Here is an 18,971-nt window from a genome sequence, read left to right as displayed (position 1 = left end):
ATATCTCGTTGCTTGCACGACCCTGAGCAAAAATCATCCATCCGCAGCAACACGGCGGAAGCTCAGACTAACGCTGAGACAGGAGCAGGACGTCAGACTCTATAATTCCATTTATGAAGCACAGACATGGATAGCATTACTCGATGGTGTTAGATGCCGGGAGACTAGGTGCCTTTAGGGAAGGAGGAATCTATTTAGGGATCTTACTGGGGAGGGTTTAAACTTTGATGTGCAGGTGGAATTGTCTGTCCCCTCTCCTCCCTGCTCAGCTCCACCCTTTCCTGGGTGGGGCAGGGAACCTAGAACCTTTCCTTTCCCTGGGGACCAGCCGATTATAGAATCTGGTCCACTCACTGGCCATTCCCCTTTTATAGATGGGCAAGCTCTCAGTACCCTAGAGAAGTCTCTAGTTCTTAATCCTTCAGGAGGATGGGGCTGAGAAGAGTCCACCTTTTCTAAACACTGTCCTCTTTACTTGCTATGCTCCAGCCATGCTTGCCTACCCTGTCTGTGTTCCATGAACAAAGCAAGCTCCCTCCACCTCAGGGCCTTTGCACTTGCTGTTCTGGTCTCCATGCTTGGAATGTCTCCCCTCCACTTCCCGCCACCATCTTCTCATTGCTAGTTCTTTGTTGTTATTTGGATGTCAGCTTACATGCCACTTTGTCCATTGTCTGCAATTTCCTTGTTTATGTGTTCATGTTTCTTATCTATCTCCCCCAAAGAATGTCAGCTCCTTGAGAGAGGGCTGTAAATTTTTCTCATCCATAGCTTTATCCTGTGTGCACAAACAGCACTTGGCACATAGGAGAAAGCTCCCTTTCCATTGCATAATACTAAGATTAGTAACTTATTAGACTGACATTTGGGGGGAAATAAGAAGAATGAGACCTCAAACTGAAAGTTTCAAAAATGAAACTTTCGAAATACTAGTTAACACTTACTGAGCATTTTTTATGTGCCAGAGACTGTTTTAATAGCGTTTTCATTGAACCCTTTAAAAAGACTCATATCTATAAGGAGATACATGTTCTCTCCTAGATACCTGTACAGCCCCATGCCCCCACGTCCTTCAAGCCTTTGCCTTAATATCATCTTCTCCAGGAGGCCTTCCCTGACCACCTGTTTAAAACTGTACCTCTTGTACCTTCACTTCTTAATTTTTTTCATAAGTACTTATTGATTTCTAGCCTAGCATATATTTTATTGTTAAGTTTTTTAGAGAGGCATTGCTGAAAACATGAACTCTAAAGTCACACTGGTCTAAATTCAAATCTAAGTTCCACCACTTGCTGACTGTGTGACTTTGGGCAAGTTGCTTAACCTCTTCTCATCTAGAAAATGGGGATATAGGGCCTCCCAGGGGGCGTTAAGACTCAACCTGTGAAGCTATCCGCAGCCTTTGCAGCACAAGTTCAATTTGCTGGCCTGCCAGGGAGCAACCCACATGGCGCAGCAAACCTCTCCTGACTCGCCCACTGCTCCCCTCAGCAGTGTATTTCAGTCAGTCTACCTGTTCTGTTCCCCACTCTGTCTCTGGTGAATCCTCTCACCTCCACACCTCTGGCCTATACCCCAGCTCTTGTATGCATAAATAAATAAATCTTAAAAAAAAAAAAGAAAAGAAAATGGGAATATAACAGAATGGGCTTCACAGAGCTCTTGAAGGGCTAAATTTGTTAGTACTTTAAAGTTCGTAGATCGGTGCCTGGCACAGAGTAACTGCTAGACTGGGTAATGCTAAATAAGAATGTTCATTTTTGTTATTTTTGTTTAAGATTTATTTTATTTATGCATACAAGAGTACAGGTGCAGGGTAGGGTGGGGTGGGGGTGTGTGTGTAGGAGAGAGGATTCACCAGAAACCAGAGTGGGGAGCAGGACAGACAGATCTACTGAAATGCACAGCTGAGGGGAGCAGCAGGAGAGACAGGAGAGGTCTGCTGCACCATGTGGGTCACCTGGCCAAGGATCAAACTCATGCTGCAGTGGCTGCCGATGGCTTCATAGTGCTGACACACTCTGCCATCAGAGAGGCCCTATTTTTTGTTCATTTTGTTTGTGACCCTCACTGTGTGGGGGGGAGGAGTTGTTGGGTTTGTGGGGTTTGTCAGATCTGTTCTGTATGGTGTCCCTAACGCTTAGATCATTGCTTAGTAAACTGGTGGGTTTCCATTTTAAAGATGAGAAAACCGAGGTCCATAGGTGTTTGGTTTTTTCCCCTCTTGATGCTGAGACCCTATGCCGGACCAGTCAGATCAGAAACTCTGAGAATGGGACCTAAGCTTCTGTCCTTTTTCCTGATTTTTAAATTTCAAATCGTGAAGTATGTATAACAAGCAGTTCCCATCTTAACGTCTTTAAGTTTACGGTTCCATCGTGTTAATTACACTCCCACCCCAGACTGTTTTCATTTTGCAAAACTGAAACTTCTCCCACTAAACGACTCCCACTTTCCCCCTCCCTCCAGTCCCTGGCACAGTCACAGGTGTTTGGCCACGTGGAGCTGGGGTTTGAACCCAGGTAGAAGGTACTTTGCTAGAAAACGAATGAAGGAAAGGTCAAACCTTGCAGCAGCGGTGGAGAGTGAAAATCCCGGGAAGGCGGGGGCTGGGCTACCCTTTGCAGGCCCCTACTCAACCCTCCGCCCTCCTCTCCTGCCCGCAGCCTCGGCCACCTTTGAGGACTTCCAGATCCGCCCGCACGCCCTCACGGTGCACTCGTACCGCGCGCCCGCCTTCTGCGACCACTGCGGGGAGATGCTCTTCGGCCTAGTGCGCCAGGGCCTCAAGTGTGACGGTGAGTGGCTGAGGGGTTGGAGGCGGGGCCAAGGGGCGGGGCGGGGCCAGGGGCGGGGCTCGGGGAGCAGCGGGCTAGGGGCGGGGCTAGGGGCGGGGCTGGCGGGCGGGCCGGGGGCGGGGCTCGGGCGGGCGGGGGGTGGGGCCTGAGGCGGCCCATCTCCACCCCGGGCGTCTGGGAGGCTGGTCTAGAGGAAGAGTTGGGCCACCCGGCAGGTCTTGGGGAGGGAGCTGGGGGTGAGGCCCGGGGCCTGGAATGTGGCGCTCCTCCAGGGAGGTATAGAGCCACCATAAGAGGTGGGCTGCGGAAGAGAGGCTTCTGAGGTGTTTGGAAAAAAAGCTTCCAGAAGCTGGAGAAACGTGCTTTAGCCCAGAAGAGCGTGCCATCCTGGAGGCCCCAGAGATGTGTTGGAAATGGAGTTCAGAAGGGCTGACTCATGGATGACAAAGAAAAAGAAAAAAAGGCCATGAGGAAGGCATACTTCCGCCTGATATGATACAGCCGTCCTGGGTACACCCGAAAACTCGCTAACTCCTTCCCCAGAGATGATGCGCGGCCTCCGGTCACGTTCACGTTTCTCCTCTGATATCTTGTGTCTCAAAAACCTTGTCACTTAGAGACCTATGCTTTACTGGTATCCACTATTAATATTTTATGTTGTCAGGGGCCAGAGGAGGCAGGCAAACAAAAGTATTTGGCATAGACACCTATTTGTAGCAAAGGAAGAGGGATTTTAACTGGTACAGTTCTCATTTCTGCAACCTCTTCCCCGACTCAATCCCTGATACCTTCTCCCTTAGGCGGGCCCTTCACCTGCTCCTAGTTCTTTGCCCCATGCGGTGGCTCTGGGTCCCTAGCATTTCTGCCTGAATTGGAGTTTTGTAGTTTTCCGTCCACTTCACTGGCACATCCGAGCGGTGTCCTGAGGGATCTATCCACTCTATTCCACATCTACAGAGAAGTGGGCTGGGGAGGGGCGGGTCAGCCGATCTGTGGGGGGCTGGGGCGGAGCTTTGAGTCCAGGTTGCCGGGAGGCCTCTTCTCTGACCGTCTGGCGCCCCCGCAGGCTGTGGGCTGAACTACCACAAGCGCTGTGCCTTCAGCATCCCCAACAACTGCAGCGGGGCCCGCAAGCGGCGCCTGTCATCCACGTCTCTGGCCAGTGGCCATTCTGTACGCCTCGGCACCTCAGAGTCCCTGCCCTGCACGGCCGACGAGCTGGTGAGAAGCTGCGGCATGGGGCGGGTCGGTGGGTGCAGGGTGCCAGGATACAGGCAGGGGTGAACCCTGACACATCGCCTCTCCCCTCACTGACTGCTAGAGCCGGAGCAGCACTGAGCTCCTGCCTCGGAGGCCCCCGTCGTCTGCCTCGTCATCCTCTGTCTCATCCTACACCGGGCGCCCCATCGAGCTGGACAAGATGCTTCTCTCCAAGGTCAAAGTGCCTCACACCTTCCTCATCCACAGCTACACGCGGCCCACTGTCTGCCAGGCTTGCAAAAAGCTCCTCAAGGGCCTCTTCCGCCAGGGCCTGCAGTGCAAAGGTCAGAACCACCCCCAACCCCGATGTACACACTCAGGGGCATAGGATCAGACCTGCACTTGTGTGGGGACACAAGTCTCTCAGAATTCAGACCCTTAGGAGCACAGGGCCTCAGGAAGGGGAATGCCCGAATCCTGGCCTTCTAGAACTTTTGCAATTCTGGAATCCCAGCACCTCAGTCATTAGCACTTTGGAATCTTAGAACCTTATTAATTTAGATTCATAAAACCCTTCACAGGGAATTCTAAAACTCTAAAACTTGAGAATTCTAGAATCAGAAAACCTTAGAAGCAGGATCCAAGAGTTCTGAATTGTAAGATTCAGCAAATGCAATCACAGAACTTCAGACTCATACACCTTCAAACTACCAAATTATAGATTCTTGGATTAGAACTCTAGAACAGAAAAAAAAAACACACAAAAAACAAAACTCTAGAACAACAGCATTTGAGAATATTAGCCTAGAAGCACCAGATTCACGTCTTAGAAATCTAGAATCATATAGTCTTAGAACTTGGGATTCTAGAGTGCTAGGACTACTAAGATCCCAAAGCTTTGAATGATCAACCTCAAGAATATCAGAATTCTAGATCCACAAAAAACAAAACTCTAGAACAACAGCATTTGAGAATATTAGCCTAGAAGCACCAGATTCACGTCTTAGAAATCTAGAATCATATAGTCTTAGAACTTGGGATTCTAGAGTCCTAGGACTACTAAGATCCCAAAGTTTTGAATGATCAACCTCGAGAATTCTAGATCCACAAAAAAACTTGGAGCCATCCAATTCTAGAATTCATTGGAACAGGCAAAGTCTAGAACCTCAGCTATCTTGAACTAAAAACCAAAGTTTAAAAAATCCTGCCTTGCATGTTCTAGAATGTTAGATGAGATTCTAGAATTTTAGCAGTCCAGGGTAAAGGATATTTACAGACTCAAGGCTTCTTACAGCTTAATCTGTTGGGCACTATGGCTCACTGATGGGGTGACATCAGAAGGGTCAAATTCTTGCCCCAAATAATAAGTGAAGACTCTTGAGCCTGGGGGTTAGGGGTCAGCATGCAACCCTCACAAGAGACCACTCTCCCCCTCCCGCCTGTCTTCTGGTCCCCTGTCCTCTACCAGACTGCAAGTTCAACTGTCACAAGCGCTGTGCCACCCGTGTCCCGAACGACTGTCTGGGAGAGGCACTCATCAATGGAGGTAAGAGGCTGGAGGCTGAGCAGGAAAGGGGGCAGGACTTAGGGGAGGATCCTCTGATGCCCCGCCCCTGTCCTCCAGATGTGCCCATGGAGGAGGCCACCGATTTCAGCGAGGCTGACAAGAGTGCCCTCATGGATGAATCTGACGACTCTGGTGTCATCCCCGGCTCCCACGCGGAAAATGCCCTCCATGCCAGTGAGGAGGAGGAAGGCGAGGGAGGAAAGTCCCAGAGGTACCCAGTGCCCCCCTCCCCCAGGGAAGCCCCTCCTTACCTCTTGAATGATACCACCCGATGCTTGTAAATTTCTCAGGTTCCCCAGATGAACCTTTTGAAACACCCAAGCCTTACTTTTGAACTTAAACTCTTTTCTCAGTTTACATATTTTTAAAAGTCTTCACCAGAAGCAGATTTGAGTGTAGATTGTTCTTCTCTTTTGGGTCCTGAGAATACAGTCAGTCTGAAAGTATATAGGGAAAGCCTCCTGCTTCCCCGCCGCCACCCAGTCTTCTCCCTGGAGGGTACCACTAGGATCAGTTTCTTGTGGGTCCTTCCAGAAACAGTCTGTATTGCAAAGTGACAGGACAAAGACTAAGAACATGGACTCTGGAGCCAGGCTGTTGTATGGCCTTAGGCAAGAGAGTGACCTCTCTGAGCCTCAGTTTCTCATCAGTAAAATGGGAACACACAGCATCTGCTGTGTAGAGTTGTGATGAGGACGAACTGAATGAATACAAATTAAGTACCTAAAGCAGTGCCTGGTATGCTATTTATGTATTGTTATTGATCATTAAGTATCCTGATTTACATGTATGCATTCATTGCTCATATAGTGTTTATCACAGAGCATGAACATTTTTAAAGGAAAAGGAAAATATCCACTTCTTTCAACCATTTTGATCTTGGATTGAATTGTCTGACCTTAAACAAATTCTTTCCCCTTGCGGGGCCTCAGTCTTCCTGTCTATAAAATGGGGAAGGGGAAAAAAATTCCCCAAGGACCTTCTATGCTTCTGGCATGGGAGCTCTGAAAAATAGTAACTTGTGCTTAATTACACATTTTTAAGTTATATATGGAATTTGTATTTTTTCAGCTTCATGAGAATGTGACCTCAAATGCTGGAGGGCAAAGAAATTTGTCTCCTTTCCAAGTGCCTGGATAGGCCCTGGTTTCCGGCCTGTCTTGTGGAATGACCTGTCAGCAAGGGGGCGGGTGGCTGAAGGCTACAAGCATAGGGCGTGGGGCATGGAGTGAACCTGGGCTCCATCCCAGCTCCACACGTTGGCTTCAAGGCACTTCTCCTGGTGCCTCAGTTTCCTCCTGGGGTGGTGACAGCACCCGCCTCACAGAGCAATGTGCCAATCCCTTTAGATCTCATGCGTAAAGTCTCTGCCAGCTTCTAAATGCTGAGAAGATGGAAAAGAATTCCTCCTTAGTATTTTTATTTTGAATCCCCACCCCAAAATGGGGAGGATGAAAGATGGTCTATTTAGGGGTAGGGGAAGAAAATATTTGAATTTCCATTTCTTCTTTTTTTTTTTATTTAAGATTTATTTATTTATGCATACAAGAGCTGGGATACAGGCCAGAGATGCAAGGGGGTGAGAGGATTCACCAGAGATAAAGCGGGGAGCAGAACAAGCAGACAGAATGAAATACACTGCTTTGGGGAGCAGCGGGTGAGATAGGAGAGGTCTGCTTTGCCATGTGGGTTTCTCCCTGGCTGGCTGGGGATCGAACTTGTGCTGCAGAGGCTGTGGATTGCTTCATAGTGCGGTGCTTAACCCCTTGCGCCACCAAGGAGGCCCTCTTCTTATTTCTAATATACCCTTTAAGTGTTTCCTCTTTTGAATATTTCTAAAACTATCTTAACAGTATTAAGTATCACTGTATTAATTACTGTGTGACTACAGTAATACCTGCACAAGTAAATGTATTTATACAGTGATACATGTACAAATGAACATGAGGGAATATACTAAAATATTTCTATAGTGAACATATGATTTATTTTAAAAATCATGGACCACAAAGCCCATGTATTTAGCATTGTGTTCTTGAACAAAGTATTTTTTGTCAAGTCCATTATTCCCATTGCTAGGTTATAAACAAAGTTCTGAGGCTTCAGTTGATAATTAGTAAGGGGAAGGAGCTAAAACTTCATCCCAGAGGACCAAGGCAGCATAAACAGGAGAAAGGAGGGGACCCTTCCACTCCTTCCTTGTATGAATAGATATTTAATGGACATTTACTAGGTTCTAGATTCCAAGCACACAGCTGTGAGCAAAACCAGGGAAACTACCCTCAGAGAACTGACACTAGGGGAGACAGCTAATAAAGAAATGCTTCTAGGGCAAATAAAAACTAAGCAATGAGAGGGGATAAAAAAGGGAGACATGTTGGGCTTCTCTGGTGGCCTAGGGGTTAAATCTCAGAGCTATCACTATGGCCTGAGTTTGATCCCCAGCCAGGGAGCTACCCACTTGGCTCAGCAGACCTTCTGACTCCCCACTGCTTCCCTCAGCAGTATATTTCAGTAGATCCATGTGTTCTGCTCCCCACTATCTCTGGTGAGTCCTCTCACCCCCCCTTACCTCTGGCCTATACCTCAGTTCTTCTACGCAAAAAAAAAAAAAAAAAAAAATTATTTTTTAAAATGGGCACGTGAGTTAGGGTCATTATAGGGTCATTAAAGGAGGTCCGTGAAAAGGTGACATTTGATGCTATGGAGGAGAGTGAGGGAAGAACCTGCCAAGCAGGAGGAATAGCAGGGTCAGAGGGTCTGAGGTAGGACCAATCATGTCCAGGAACAGCAAGAAGTCACGCGGCTGGAGCAGAGAGGACGAGGGGAAGTGGGTGGGAGAGGCCAGACTGTGGCTTTGCAGGTCACGGTGTGGCAGAGACTTTAATGGTACCACCCAACCGGAGCTGCCTGCAACCTCAGATTCCCTTTCCCCCACGTCTTTCCTGGAAGTGTTTAGGTTATCAGAGTTAGAGGTCAGTGGTGTTTAGAGAGGCAGCCTATTTCACAGATGGGGTAAGTGAGTCGCAGGCCAAGGCCACCCAAGTCCCGGTCTAGTGCAAAGATTAAGAGATTGTTGTTTCTGAGGTCACTGATTTCTCTTGCTTTTCAGGCTTTCCTCTCCTCATTGTACTATCACAGATGAGGGAGATGCGGCACAGAGAGGTTGAGTCACTTGCCCTAGGCGACACAGCTGGCTTGACAGTCACTAGACTCAATACTAGTTAATACCTACTGGAGGCCCACTGTGTGGCCAGCACTGTGCTAAGCCCCAAAGATTTTCACTCCTCACATCAACCCCTCTGGGTGGAGAAACTGAGGCACAAAGGGGTTAGATGATCTGCCAGGCAGCCTAGCAGCCTCTTCACGTGGCCCTCTCAAGAGTCTGCTTCCTCACTGTGGAGAATCCAGAAACCAGGGGGGAAACGTGTGGCCAAACACCCCAACTCCCCAGCTGTCCAGAGAATCTATGGTTATTTCTGCTTATAACCTCTTTCTCCTTTCTCCTCCCACCCTCAGCTCCCTGGGGTACATCCCCCTGATGAGGGTGGTGCAGTCGGTGCGTCACACCACCCGGAAATCCAGCACCACATTGCGCGAGGGGTGGGTGGTCCATTACAGCAACAAGGACACGCTGGTGAGCGGCGCGCCGGGGGCGGGGCGGGGCGGGATTTGCTTGCAGAGGCGGGGCTAGGGGCGGGGCGTGTTTGGGGTGGGCGGGGCCTGCTGGAAGCTCAGCCAGAATTCAGAGGGATGGATAGTGATGGTGAGGTGAGGGACCTGGCAGGAGTTAGATAAGAGGCAGGGCTAGGGGCTAGGTCAGGGGCGGGACAAGTTAGTGTCAGGGGCAGGGGTGAGAAGTGGGAGTTCTAGAGGGTGGAATCCGGTGGTGCTGGGCCATGCTGGAGGCATAACTACAGCCCATAGATTGGTAGGGTGGCAGAAATAGGAAGGGTCAGCTGGGGAGAAGTTGGAATGCAGGGCGGGGCTTGTAGTGGTGGGGCCAGATACTGGGCAAGCAAGAAATAGTGTTGGGCAGGGTTGGTTGTTCTAGAGGGGACCAGGCTGAAGGCAGACCTGAAATTAGAGAGACGGTTATGGGGTAGACATAGTGGGATGGAGCCAGAGCTAAAGAGGGCTGGGCAGCACTGCTCCCCTCAGCAGCGTATTTCAGTAAATCCTCCTGCTCTGCTCCCCGCTCTGTCTCCGGTGAATCCTCTCACCTCCCGCCCTTCTGGCCTACACCCCAGTTCTTCTACACAAAAATAAATAAATAAAAATCTTAAAAAAAAATAAAAGGGGGCAGGGCAGAAATAATTTGAGATGGAAACAAGTGGGGGTGGGGCTGGAGTTGGTGATGGGCGCATTAATAAGCGTGAAAGGGGCGTGACAGGATTGGGGTGGGCGTGGTTGTGGGCGGGGCTGCAGTTGGCTGGGATTGACGGGTGCCCTGGCAGCTTGGCGACTTGGCTCACCTTCTCAAAAACCTCTCCCGACAGAGGAAGCGGCACTATTGGCGCCTGGACTGCAAGTGCATCACACTCTTCCAGAACAACACAACCAACAGATACTATAAGGTGGCCCTCCCCGTTCCCAGCAGCCCCACCTTTCTCTCTTTGCCCACCACCTTCTCCCCTCTGTCCTGGGTACTCTAGGCAAATGCTGTCACCTGCCCCCCTCCCTGCACTTTCCAGCTGGGGAACCTCACTCCCTGCACTTCATGTGACGGGCCTCCTAGGAGAGTTCTCACCTTAGCTGTTGCTGGAATTCAAAGAGATAATCTCCTGAAACCAGCATCTTAGGGCTCACTTGTAAAGTTCCCAGTAATGATAAACCCATAACCATTATTGCTCTGTAATTAATCTATTTGGATTCATCACCAGCCACTCTCCCGTGGGGATGGCAGCAGGCTCCTCGCTGGGTCCCTGCTCTGTCCTTGTCCCGAGGTCTTTTTCCCATCCAGCAGACAGAGGAGTGGCTTAAAGCCATCAGAATCCTCCAGTAGCTCCCGCTGCCTTTAGAATAAAACCCTGACACTTCGCTTCTTCCTAACACTCCTGTGGCTGGTTACTTCTGTCTAAAATGACATCCCCACCATCGGGTCTTTGGCTTCCGCTTTTATTGGCTCCCTAAGTCTGTGTCTTTTGTGCTTTCTTTCTTTGTATCCTCCCTCCCTCCCTTCTTTCTCTTTTCTCAACATTCTTCAGCACATGCTCTCTTCGTACCCTTAACACCTGCACCTCTCTACTGCCCAGGCCTTTCCCACTTAGCCTCCTTCCTGGTCTCCTGTCAGTCCCATCCTCTGCTATCCACCCTCTATACTCAGACAGGGAGACCTGTCCCTCCCTTACTCAGCACCTTCCTGTGACTCCCTAGGGTTCTGGAGACAAAGCCCAGCCTTGTTCCTCTGTTCCATGAGGCTATGAATGCCGTGCCCTACTCTTATTTCCCACACTTATTTATCAAATGTGGCACACCTACTATGTGGCATGCACCATCCATGGCCTTTTCTACCTCAGGGCCTTTGCACTTGCTATTTCCTCAATTTCTCTACTAACTGACATCTTACTACCTTTTGGGTCTCTGCTTTCATGTAATTTCCTGACCCTTCTATACAAACTAGGCTCTCACCCACTGACACTGTAGTCTGTGTGCTCTTCTGAATAAGGAGGGAACCCCATGATCTCCTTGGTGTCCTCACCTGCACTGGCTCCCTGTCCTTCCAGGAGATTCCACTGTCAGAAATCCTCGCTGTGGAGACTGCCCAGAACTTCAGCCTTGTGCCACCAGGCACCAATCCACATTGCTTTGAGATCGTCACTGCCAATGCCACTTACTTTGTGGGCGAGACGCCTGGCGGGGCCCCAGGGGGGCCGAGTGGGCAGGGGGCTGAGGCCGCCAGGGGCTGGGAGACGGCCATCCGCCAGGCCTTGATGCCTGTCATCCTGCAGGATGCACCCAGTACTCCAGGCCACACACCCCACAGTAAGTCGCCCACCCCTGGTCCCTGAGTGGATGGACCCCAGAGGGCTTGGCCCAGGTCCTGGGGTGGGAAGGAGTCAAGGGGAGGCAGAGGATAGTACAGGGGAGAATGTGGCTTCAGGACTCAGCAGGCCTAGTCCAGATCTCTGTTAAGCTTGTATTTGATGTGTGGCCTTGAATCTTGTCCCAGCTCGTGACAACTCCTCCAGGTTATGTTTGGATTTTTTTTTTTTTATTCATGTGTTTGCTGAGTGCCTCTGTGCCCAAGATAGCCTAGGTTCTGCCCTCACGAGGCTCACACTTTAGTACGGGAGGCACACCTGTCTCTATATAGTGATGACCCAGAGTGGGCAGGACTGGGCCAGGGTAACCAAAGGACTGTGGGAGCGCAGAGGTGGTGTTTAATTCAGGCTGGGTATCCAGGAGGGCTTCTGAAGGAGGCAACATCTGAACAGAGACCTGGAAGCTTAAGGTGGTGTGAGAGGGGAAAGCATTTCAGGCAAAGGCTAAAGATGTTCAGGGTCCCGGATTCCCACCTCCCGGAGCCCATAATCCAGTGAGTGACAGATGTTAATCAAATTGTCCTATATGAGTAGCAAGTATCATATAGAACATTGGCTGGAGTAATCTGACATGGCCCCAGGAGTGACATGTAAGCTGAGACAGAAGGATGAGGAGGATTGAACTGAGACCAGATTGAGGGAAAGCAGTTCTGGCAGAGGGAATAGCAAGTGCAAAGGACCGGAGGTAGATGAGAACTTGTATCTGAGACCCAGAAGGACGTCAGTGTGACAGGAATACACAGCAGCATGGTATGTGTTGAAGTCAGGCAGAAGTGAAGGCCCCGACTCTGCCTGTTAGGCCATTTGAGGGTCTTGGTTTTGTCCTGAGGGCACTGGGGGCAATGGCAGCATTTTGAGTGGGAGTGGGACAGGGTCAGGTTTGTGCTTCAGCCTGATGTCTCTCTGGGAGAGATTAGAACAGGGGGTCAGGAGACCAGGGAGAATGCTGAGGGGCAAATGCTGAGGAAGGAAGGGGAGGGAGAGGAAGGGAGAGAGATCTAAGTGGCAGAAGGATCGGGACTTGGGAAATGTCTGTCTCTAGTTGGGTTGGCAGGAAGGGCAAGTTCAAGGGAAGATACCGGAATCAGCTCAGACTTTCCCAGTTTCCTCCTCTGTATAATGGGATCAGCACTCCTCTCTTGGTGATGAGGTCACAGGGTGAGGGGCTCAGAAAAATCATTCATAGCTTCACTTGTTGAACCCCCCTCAACTCACCTCTTTTACTCCTCCCATTGGCCTTCTTGGCAGTGCCTTTTATTATCCCATTCTCCAGATGAGGAGACTGAGGTTCGTGGTGGACAAATCACTAGTAGCCTAAAGTTGCATGTTGGATCGCGCGGGTTTGAACCCAGGAAGTCTGGCTCCTGGACTACCTCTGGTCTTAGATGTGAAGACAGTCCTGAGCTTGGGGATCCCTCACCTCCACCTCTTCCCTCTCCCTAGGACAAGCTTCTCTGAGTATCTCTGTATCTAACAGCCAGATCCAAGAGAATGTGGTAAGACCCCCGCCCATATCCCGTGACCCCAAGGCTATTCTCCCCATCCCAACAGTGTCCTAGCTGCCTTGACCCCCATCTCTGTTTGCACCCTGAGTCTCCCTGTTCCCACTCTGCAGGACATTGCCACGGTCTACCAGATCTTCCCAGATGAAGTGCTGGGCTCGGGACAGTTTGGAGTGGTCTATGGCGGTAAGGACGCTTCAGGGCTGACCCGGGGAGGGAGGCCTGGTGGTTTCTGGGCTCCAGACGATCTCTTCTGCTTGACCACCTGCTCACTTCCTGTGCAGGCTGGCTTAGAAACCTAGATGTGGGAGCAGATGGTTGTGGGATTGCCTTTTCTCAGTGAGAAAAGCCAATGAGAAAATGGACTTCTTTTTTAATAAGGGAAGGTAAATTCTACGTTCTGATTGGCTACAGAATAGATCCTAGATTCTGATTGATTAGCAGTCTTGTCTCCAGTGTTACAGAGTCCCCTCCTTGGAGCCCTACCTTCTACCTTCTTTCATTCCACCTCTATGCCCAGAGCTCTCCCCAGCTCCCGCCCCAGTTACTCATCTCTCTCCTGGAGTCCCTTCAGAGCCGGCCACCTTGATGGCTTTCTGTCCAGCTCTGGCTGTGCCTGTGATGCCCCTCTCACCCTCCACTTTGCCTCTCCCCTGCCCCAGGAAAGCACCGGAAGACCGGCCGGGATGTGGCAGTAAAGGTCATCGACAAACTCCGTTTCCCCACCAAGCAGGAGAGTCAGCTCCGGAACGAAGTGGCCATTCTGCAGGTGACATCCCAGGATCTGTGGCTGAGTTCTGCCCCCCACCCAGGAAGGGCCTTCCCGCTCCACATCCCCCATTCCGGGGCCAACTGACCCAGTCTCTGTGGTCAGGAAAGACTTCCTGGAGGAGGAAATATATTGAGAAGGGGGAGAAGGCATGAGACTGAGGGGGCCCTGGGTAGCAGGGAGGGTTAAGCCAGGCCAGAGCTGGGGAAAGGGGAGCAGGATTTAAAAGTTACAGATGTACCAAACTCTTCCATTTCTCTATACACCCTGCTCCCTCCCCAGCCCTGAGTCTTCACCTGATCCCCCTGTACCTGGGGGAGCCACCCGCCAAAGAAGCAGCTGCCAGCCTCCCAGGGCACCCTCCTTCTTGTTGCTTGCCTTCCTGCTTCTCTTGTCTAGCCCTCTGGGATCCCATGACCATGGGCCACCTCGGTCCTGACCCCCCCACCCCCACCCCACCCCAGAGTCTGCGGCACCCAGGGATCGTGAATCTGGAATGCATGTTTGAGACGCCTGAGAAGGTGTTTGTGGTGATGGAGAAGCTGCACGGGGACATGCTGGAGATGATTCTCTCAAGTGAGAAGGGCCGGCTGCCTGAGCGCCTCACCAAGTTCCTCATCACCCAGGTATGCACACCTGCTGCCCACCTGCTGTGTGCAGGTGTCCTGGGGGGGGCTGTGCCCAGCTTAGGCAGATGCAGGGTGGAGCCCTAATAGTGGATCATAGGAGCAGTCATGGTAGAGTGATACTACCAGGAATAGAGAAATAATCGATTTAATTAGGTCAGGATTAAGCAACGTTGTTGGATTATTTCAGAAAAAGGAAAAATAGTACTGTGACAATAATTAAAAAATCATAATGTTAGAGGAAAATAGAGGCATAATGATAGAAAAAGAGTAATAACAATATTAAAATAATAGAGTGAATAGAAAAATGATAGATTAGTAGTCGTACTAGTTCATAGTTATAGTTATGTATTTTATTATACATATTTTATTATACATAGTTATACATAACTATACATATAGTTATGTATTTTATTATACATAGTTATGTATTTTATTATTTTATGTGATATGAATTGGATCCCTGGTTCTGCCTTTACTCCTAGAAAAAGGGGATCAGGGCCTTTTGTGGGAGCTCATTCATTCATTCATTCATTTATTTGTTCAACAAACATTCTCCAAGTCCCTGCTCTGTGCCTGGCCCAGGGCTGAGCAGTGATGGGGACACAGAGATAGCCCCAGCCCTGGTCTGGGACAGGAGACACTGGTAATGCTGGTGATAAATAATGTGGTCACTAACATTTACCAAGCACTTACTGTTTGCCAGGCACCATTTTAATTCATTTCATCTTAGCAGCAACCTGTGTTGTAGCTGCTGTTATCCCTCCCATTTTCAAGTTGAAGAAACTGAAGCTCAGAGACATGAAGTAACTTGCCCAAGGTCACTCAGCTGTTGAGATTAGCGCCTGCCCCTGAACTTACTTATAGTGCTTCTCCAAGACTGTTGCATTCCTGCATGTAGTAAGCAGAACTGCCTCTTTCTCTGAATTGTATCCCATGAAATACAATTCGCACCAAATTCCTCAATTTTGCTGAGCCTATAGGATATTTTCACTTTCTAATCTTAGCAACAATATCCTGTGAATGAATATTTATCTACAAACTTCATTGGGGTCTGGTGGGAGCATTCCCAAGGAACACATTTCAAATAGTAGACTCCCAAGTCAAAAATATTACCCAGTTATTCTCTAAAATCCCTTTCAGTCTTTCCTCTCACCATCAGAGTTTAAGGATGCTTTTTTTTCTCACTCCTTACTAATGCTGGATAAAATTATCACCAGTATTACAGGTAGAAAAATCCTTTATGTGTCTTTGTTTGGCAGGTTATTAGGGAAGATGAGCATATTGTCCTATGTTTATTGGTCTCTGTTTTATGTATCCTTTACCCATTTTTGATTGGATTATTATTGAATTGTAAGAGCTTTTTGTATATGAGGGACACTGAATCCTTCTCACTTGTGTCCAATTCTTTTATCCTGATATGTATTTTCCTCTTAATTTTATTGGTGACTTTCATTTGCCATAGAGAATTTAACTTTCCCAAAGTTAAATGATCCCTTTTGTGACTCTGGCCTGACTGGGCTCCTAGATGGCCTGGCCATCTGGCTGATCCCTCACCTTGTTCTGGGACATGTTCTCTGTTGGCTACAAAGTCCCTTGTGCTGTGTTTCCTTTATCCAGGTGCAGCATCCTTGCTCTCCCAAGCTATGCACCTTTGTCAGGCTGATTTGCAGGGTATGGGACAGAGACCCATTGAGGCAGGCTCATGAAGACCTCAGATAGGAAGGGGGAACTAACTTCCTGCCTTCAGCAATAGGGGTGGTTTCTCTTTTCTGTTGTCCATCTCTTCCTCTCTGTTTGTTTGCTTTTCCTTCCTTTCCTCTTTCTCTCTCTCTGCAGATTTCTGCTTTCTGGCTCTTGCCTGCCCCACCTCACGTCCTGCACTAAGCTCTTTTACCCCATGAACCACTCTTTGAGGTAGGTATTACCATAACCCGGTCTTCTGTAATAAATGAGGAAACTGGGATGGAGGGAGGATGGGAGGGAGGCGCCTGGTCTTCTTCAAGGTCACACTGCTAGGTGTAGTGGTCTGGTCAGGATGCAAACTTGGGTCTGTCTAGCTCCCAATCTGCCTTTTGTTCACCATGTTAACAAACGGTGTGGAGATGAAGCGATTACCAAACAGGAAACCTGGAGAAAGTGTAGACATGCAGAATCTCGGTCTCCCTGTCTGTAAAACAAGAAAGTTGGCTTTCAAATAGCGCTTTCCTTTTTTTCATTTGCACAGTGATTTATATTTTAATGACTTGTCATTATTTTACATCCTTGTTTAATTTTTTCACAATATAGGATATTTCCCCTCAGGTATAATCACCTTAGTTTTCCCACCATCAAAGCACCCTTAGTCCTTCATCATAGTAAATAGCATTTATTTTTTTTTTAAGATTTATTTATTTATTTATACAAGCACTGGGTACAGTCAGAAGTGCGGGAGGGTGAGAGAATTCACCAGAGCCAGAGCGAGGAACAGAACAGGCAGACCAACGAAATACACTGCTGAGGTGAGCAGCGGGCGCGGCAGGAGAGGTCTGCGCACCTTGTGGGACCCTCACCCGTGGCCGGGGATCAAACCGACGCTGCAGACGCTGTGGGCAGCTTCGCAGTCCAGCGCTCAACCTTTGCGCCACCAGGGGAGGCCCAATACCATTTATTTTTAAAGATTTACTTTTTCTTTATGCACACAAGAACTGGGGTGTAGGATAGTGATATGGGGGGCGATGAGAGGATTCATCAGAGACAGAGTAGGGAGCAGAACAGGTGAACTGACTGAAATACACTGCTGAGGGGAGCAGTGGGGAGACAGGAGAGGTCTGCTGCACCATGTGGGTCAGCTCCCTGGCTGGGGATTGAACTCTTGCTGCAGTGGCTGAAGATAGCTTGACAGCACTGAGACTTTAATCCCCGTGCCACCAGGAAGGCCCTAAATAGCATTTTCTTACTCAAAAGTCATCCAGTGAAAACACTAAGAAGTACAAATAATTAAATTCTAAGATATAGGTTATAACTTTGTACTTACATCATTCTGTACTTTCAGTACCTTTGGTAATTTCTTTGGATTACACAGAATCAAAGAAAATCTTGGTTCCCACAGATAAGTGGTTAAGTGGTTAATAGTTTTCTTTTTTAAAAAAATTAGCTCCCCTTCCCATATAGAATACACAACAGATACAGTAGTAGAAGTTTTATTTGAAACTCTCACCAAAATATGTTCACCAACTGACTACCACAAAAATAATAACCATTAACAACTATAATAATAATAATAATAGTGACAAATATAAGAAAAATAAATAAGGGGAGGGGACAAGAAACAAACAAAAACCATAGAGAAAAAAAAAAAAGCAAATAGCTAGCCCTTGCTCTGTAACCTGTCGTAAGCAGGTTATATATATCAGCTCATTTAATAAACCTCACAGTGACCCATGAGGGTTATAACCTCCATTTCACAGATGAGAAGACTGAGCTCCAGAGGGGAAGTGTTTTCCCCAAGATCACAAGCTAGTGAGTTAATAGTCACATTTTCCATGTGGGGAAGCCCCTCTCTACCCCCCTTAAGATAAGAGCAGATCCTGAAATAATGTTTTTTTGTTCAATGCTCTTTTGTTATAACAGTGATGAGACAAACAATAAAAATCCCAATTGACATTGAATGAAACAGCCTCATTCAAGGACCTGCTTTTGTTGTATTTTGTTTTCTTTCAAGTCACAGGTTCCCAGAATATTATAGCAGCATTCAGTAGGGACTTACTCTATAGATAGACAATCGTGTGTGTGTGTGTGTGTGTGTGTGTGTGTGTGTGTGTAAAAAATGTCACATTGATTCATTTATATTTGCTTTGCATTATGGGTTTTTTTTAAAGATTTATTTTTATTTATTTATGCACACAAGAACTGGGGTCTAGGCCAGAGGTACAGGAGGTAAGAGGAGTTACCAGAGACAGAGTGGGGAGCAGAACAGGTGGATCTACTGAAATACACTGCTGAGGGGAGCAGCGGGGAGACAGGAGATGTCTGCTACGCCATGTGGGTTAGCTCCCTGGCTGGGGATCGAACTCACATTACAATGGCAAGCAGTAGCCTGATCACGCTGAGACTTTAACCCCTACGCCACCAGGGAGGCACCACATTAGGGTTTTTTAAAGAATGAAAAGTATTTTTTAAAAGATGGCATCACAAATCACACAATAGTACCTCCTTGAAAGCCACTGCTTAATGAATAGTTTGTTTGTTTTTTAACCAGAATGCCTTGCATGTCAGAGGGCCTCAGGATAGTCCCAGCCCCACTGCTCCACGCAGCCATTCTAGAATCATGTGTTCTGCTCCTGTCTCAGGCATCAATGTCCCTCTGGTTGTAAGGTTTAGAGGTTCTTCTTTGGTACGCCAGTGCCTTTTTGCCCCAGAAGATGTCTTTAGAGGTGCAGACAGGGGGCTTGGAAGGAGTTTGGAGGGCTGGGTGCTGAAGGTA

At 48.4% G+C, this 18,971-nt stretch overlaps 1 protein-coding gene across 2 annotated transcripts in view; it reads left to right on the top strand.

The window, feature by feature from the left end:
• Positions 1 to 18,971, top strand: part of PRKD2 (protein kinase D2) — a 30,306-nt gene that overhangs the window by 3,195 nt on the left and 8,140 nt on the right. For both annotated transcript variants that reach the window (XM_037516834.2, XM_037516833.2), the window contains exons 4-15: positions 2,667 to 2,798; positions 3,865 to 4,019; positions 4,120 to 4,342; positions 5,467 to 5,544; positions 5,623 to 5,776; positions 9,085 to 9,202; positions 10,065 to 10,142; positions 11,292 to 11,550; positions 13,053 to 13,105; positions 13,225 to 13,297; positions 13,774 to 13,880; positions 14,345 to 14,506. In XM_037516834.2, the coding sequence (XP_037372731.1) occupies positions 2,667 to 2,798; positions 3,865 to 4,019; positions 4,120 to 4,342; positions 5,467 to 5,544; positions 5,623 to 5,776; positions 9,085 to 9,202; positions 10,065 to 10,142; positions 11,292 to 11,550; positions 13,053 to 13,105; positions 13,225 to 13,297; positions 13,774 to 13,880; positions 14,345 to 14,506 (1,592 nt within the window). The remainder of the gene's footprint in view (positions 1 to 2,666; positions 2,799 to 3,864; positions 4,020 to 4,119; positions 4,343 to 5,466; positions 5,545 to 5,622; positions 5,777 to 9,084; positions 9,203 to 10,064; positions 10,143 to 11,291; positions 11,551 to 13,052; positions 13,106 to 13,224; positions 13,298 to 13,773; positions 13,881 to 14,344; positions 14,507 to 18,971) is intronic.

Source organism: Talpa occidentalis, unplaced genomic scaffold, assembly GCF_014898055.3.
Source record: "Talpa occidentalis isolate TD23 unplaced genomic scaffold, MPIMG_talOcc4v2.1 talOcc4.17, whole genome shotgun sequence".
Classification (NCBI taxonomy): Eukaryota; Metazoa; Chordata; class Mammalia; order Eulipotyphla; family Talpidae; genus Talpa; species Talpa occidentalis.
Note: the sequence above shows the minus strand (reverse complement) of the source record. Positions and strands in the feature narration are given on the sequence as shown.